General features: G+C 42.5%; 1 protein-coding gene across 1 annotated transcript in view; it reads left to right on the plus strand.

The window, feature by feature from the left end:
- LOC109970997 (putative protein TPRXL) overlaps window positions 1-2,464 on the plus strand; it is a 3,649-nt gene extending 1,185 nt beyond the window's left edge. The window contains exons 2-7 of the mRNA XM_020618980.1: window positions 301-543; window positions 670-810; window positions 1,244-1,384; window positions 1,511-1,645; window positions 1,929-2,066; window positions 2,221-2,464. Coding sequence (XP_020474636.1) covers window positions 301-543; window positions 670-810; window positions 1,244-1,384; window positions 1,511-1,645; window positions 1,929-2,062 — 794 coding nt within the window. The 3' untranslated portion in view covers window positions 2,063-2,066; window positions 2,221-2,464. The remainder of the gene's footprint in view (window positions 1-300; window positions 544-669; window positions 811-1,243; window positions 1,385-1,510; window positions 1,646-1,928; window positions 2,067-2,220) is intronic.
- The last annotated feature ends 625 nt before the right edge of the window (window positions 2,465-3,089 follow it).

Consider the following 3,089-nt stretch of genomic DNA (forward strand, 5'->3'; position numbering starts at 1 on the left):
GGTATGGCTACGGCTCACCTTTGTCTTCACAGTCATACCACTTCATTTTGGTCCTTGTTGTGGATGGTGAGATAGTTTTTATTGAATGTCCTGGAAACATTTCTTTATAATCCTTCTCTTTGATGCTCATTAATCTTAAAGAACTCATAGTAAACAGTTGTTTAGTCATTTAAATTTGACATATAAAACCATTCATGAGGAACACTTCTCTTCCTTTCCCCCCCATTACCAACAAAGATATCATTTTAAATGACCTGACAGAAATACAAATAAAAACACAGATTTTTCTTTTTACATCAGTCTGGAACAGCATTTCATTTCTTCCAACTGCATTTCTCAGTATTTGTTCATTATCTGGTTGTGTTTTTACTAATATATTCACAGCTCCAGGCACTACCAAACCAAACCTGCCTCTCCGGCCTTTATCCACACCAGTCCCAACAACCTCCACAACACCAACCACACTGGGCTCAAGCTCCAGTTCAGGAAGCTCCACAGGTTCATCGGTTTCCCCTGAGAGCAGCGAGCAGCCTGCAGCTGCAGGTGAGACCAGCCTGAGAAGTTTAGCTGCTTCTCTTTACTTATGAAGGCGAGCTTCATATGTAGAGCTGTTAGATTCATATCAGAACTGAATCACAATCTGATTGTTTGTGTTTTCATCATTTACAGCTCAAACCACTTCAAAACCTTCATCAACACCAGTCCCACCAACCTCCACACCACCAACCACACTAGGCTCAGTCTCCAGTTCAAAAAGCTCTGCACCTTCATCAGTTTTCCCTGAGAGCACCGAGCAGCTGGCGGATACAGGTACACTTCATGGAGCTGCGGTTTCAGACATCCAGACCAGTATGAAAACCCTTTTTCTGGAGCTTTCTTTAGGCTAATTTCATTTACTTTGGAAGCAGAGCGTCCTGGGATTAAATTAGTTGCTTCCTCATATCAAGAGGAGCCTGTTGAGGTGGGTCAGTCATGTGATCAGGATGTTTCCTGGACACCTCCTGTTGGAGGCTTCCCAGGCCTGTAAAACTGGTAGCAGACCCTGGGATAGACCCAGAACATGCTGGAGAGATTATATATCTCATCTGACCTGGGATTTTTTAGGGACGAGCTAAAAACTGTTGCCAAGGAGCGGATGCCTGCATTAGTCTGATTAGCCTGCCACTGTGACCTGACTCCAGAGAAGCAGCAGAGAGTGGATGGATGGATCAGACTATCTTATTTGTGTTTTCACTGTTTACAGCTCAGCCCACTTCAAAACCTTTATCCACACCAGTCCCACTAACCTCCACAACACCAACCACATTGGGCTCAAGCTCCAGTTCAGGAAGCTCCACAGGTTCATCGGTTTCCCCTGAGAGCAGCGAGCAGCCTGCAGCTGCAGGTGAGACCAGCGTGAAAAGTTTAGCTGCTTCTCTTTACTTATGAAGGCGAGCTTCATATGTAGAGCTGTTAGATTCATATCAGAACTGAATCACAATCTGATTGTTTGTGTTTTCATCATTTACAGCTCAAACCACTTCAAAACCTTCATCAACACCAGTCCCACCAACCTCCACACCAGCACCAACACAGGGTTTAAGCTCCAGTTTGGGATCATCCACACCTTCATCTGTTTCCCCTGAAGTCACTGCCCAACCGACAGGTACGTCAGCTTTCTGTTGGTCCACCTGCTGATCAGAGTCCCTCTGCCGGCTTCAGATCACGTTGCTGTTTCAGCGTTGTGCCGAAATCTCACATTCATTTTACAATAGCAGTGCATAGAATGTGAGGAAGTACGTGTTTTATTCACCGTACAAAACGTCATGTGGTTTAAATGACACAACAGTTGATTACAACAGAATTTGACTCATTTTTATTTAGTTCCTTGTAACATAGGAATTAATTCCTTTTTTGTACACCTCTTGTCTCTCTCTCTTCCCTCCCAGCCTTCTCCTATGCCCCTTGGCCAGGTTACTTCTTCCCTCTGGTTGCATGTGTGACCCCAGTGGGTGTGTTCCTGTTGGCTGCTTTTCTGTGGCTCCTCTACAAAAGGAAGACAAGGAGCAAACAACAGACTTAGTGAGGTGACTTTCTTTAACTGTGAATGTCTGTTTACTGTTACACAACACTATAAGATGAGAGGAAATCAGAAAACCTGAGATTTCTCAATGTGTTTGTGAACAGAGCAGACTAAAGCTTCCCACTGTCAGTTGGTGACTCTTTTTGTTTTATATACAGATGCAGCCACTCAGTATTGTGCACGCCAGCTGTGAACCTTCCAGGTGCCCCCCTTCCCCTGTTGCCTGAAGGCGTGTCTAGATTCCACAATAAATACATCCATTCATGAGCCATTCCTTGATTTGCCCAGTGTCACCATTAGATGGCGTGTGACTGCCTGAAGGACAATACTCACACTGCAGAGTCCTGGTTTTGTTTAGGCCATGGTTTATACAGTATGTCTGCCCATAATCCTTATGGTACAGGTGCTGCACCACATAAATAATTAACTGTTACACTGGTCAAAGACCTATTAAACATGGTTAACATGCTTGTTACATTATATATTAATAAATAGTAAAGTCTTCTAGAATAAAGTAGATAACTTCTTTGTGAAAATTCATTTGAAATCTGATATATCACTGAGCTGCTGTCAAAACCCTGCAGTTATGTGGACTGTGTAAAACCATACTGTCCATAGAGCTTCTTTAAAACACAAAGGGCAGAACGAGGGTTTAATGGCTGGGTATCACTGCACTGTCTTAATGTACGAATTACTAGTTTATAGCCTACTTGTTCAGTTGCTCTGTCCCTTAAAAAAAAAAAAAAATATATATATATATATATATATATACTGTATATTAGGCAGAAGACAGTCTACTTTGATCTGCTGCCTCTTCCTGGGTGTCTCTGTCCTTCACTTCCTCTTCTTATCACACCATTTGTCTTAATTATCTTCATTCACAGTGGGCCAGTAGAAAAAATGGTTAATGTGTTTAACCATGATGATCAGCATCTATGGATTAGTTCACAATTTTCCAAGTCTGTCCTGAAACAGAAGTCTTGTAACAACTCCAGAAAAGCACTACAAAGTAGCTTTACACAGAATA

The sequence above is a fragment of the Monopterus albus genome, unplaced genomic scaffold (assembly GCF_001952655.1).
Source record: "Monopterus albus unplaced genomic scaffold, M_albus_1.0 scaffold212.1, whole genome shotgun sequence".
NCBI classification, from domain to species: domain Eukaryota; kingdom Metazoa; phylum Chordata; class Actinopteri; order Synbranchiformes; family Synbranchidae; genus Monopterus; species Monopterus albus.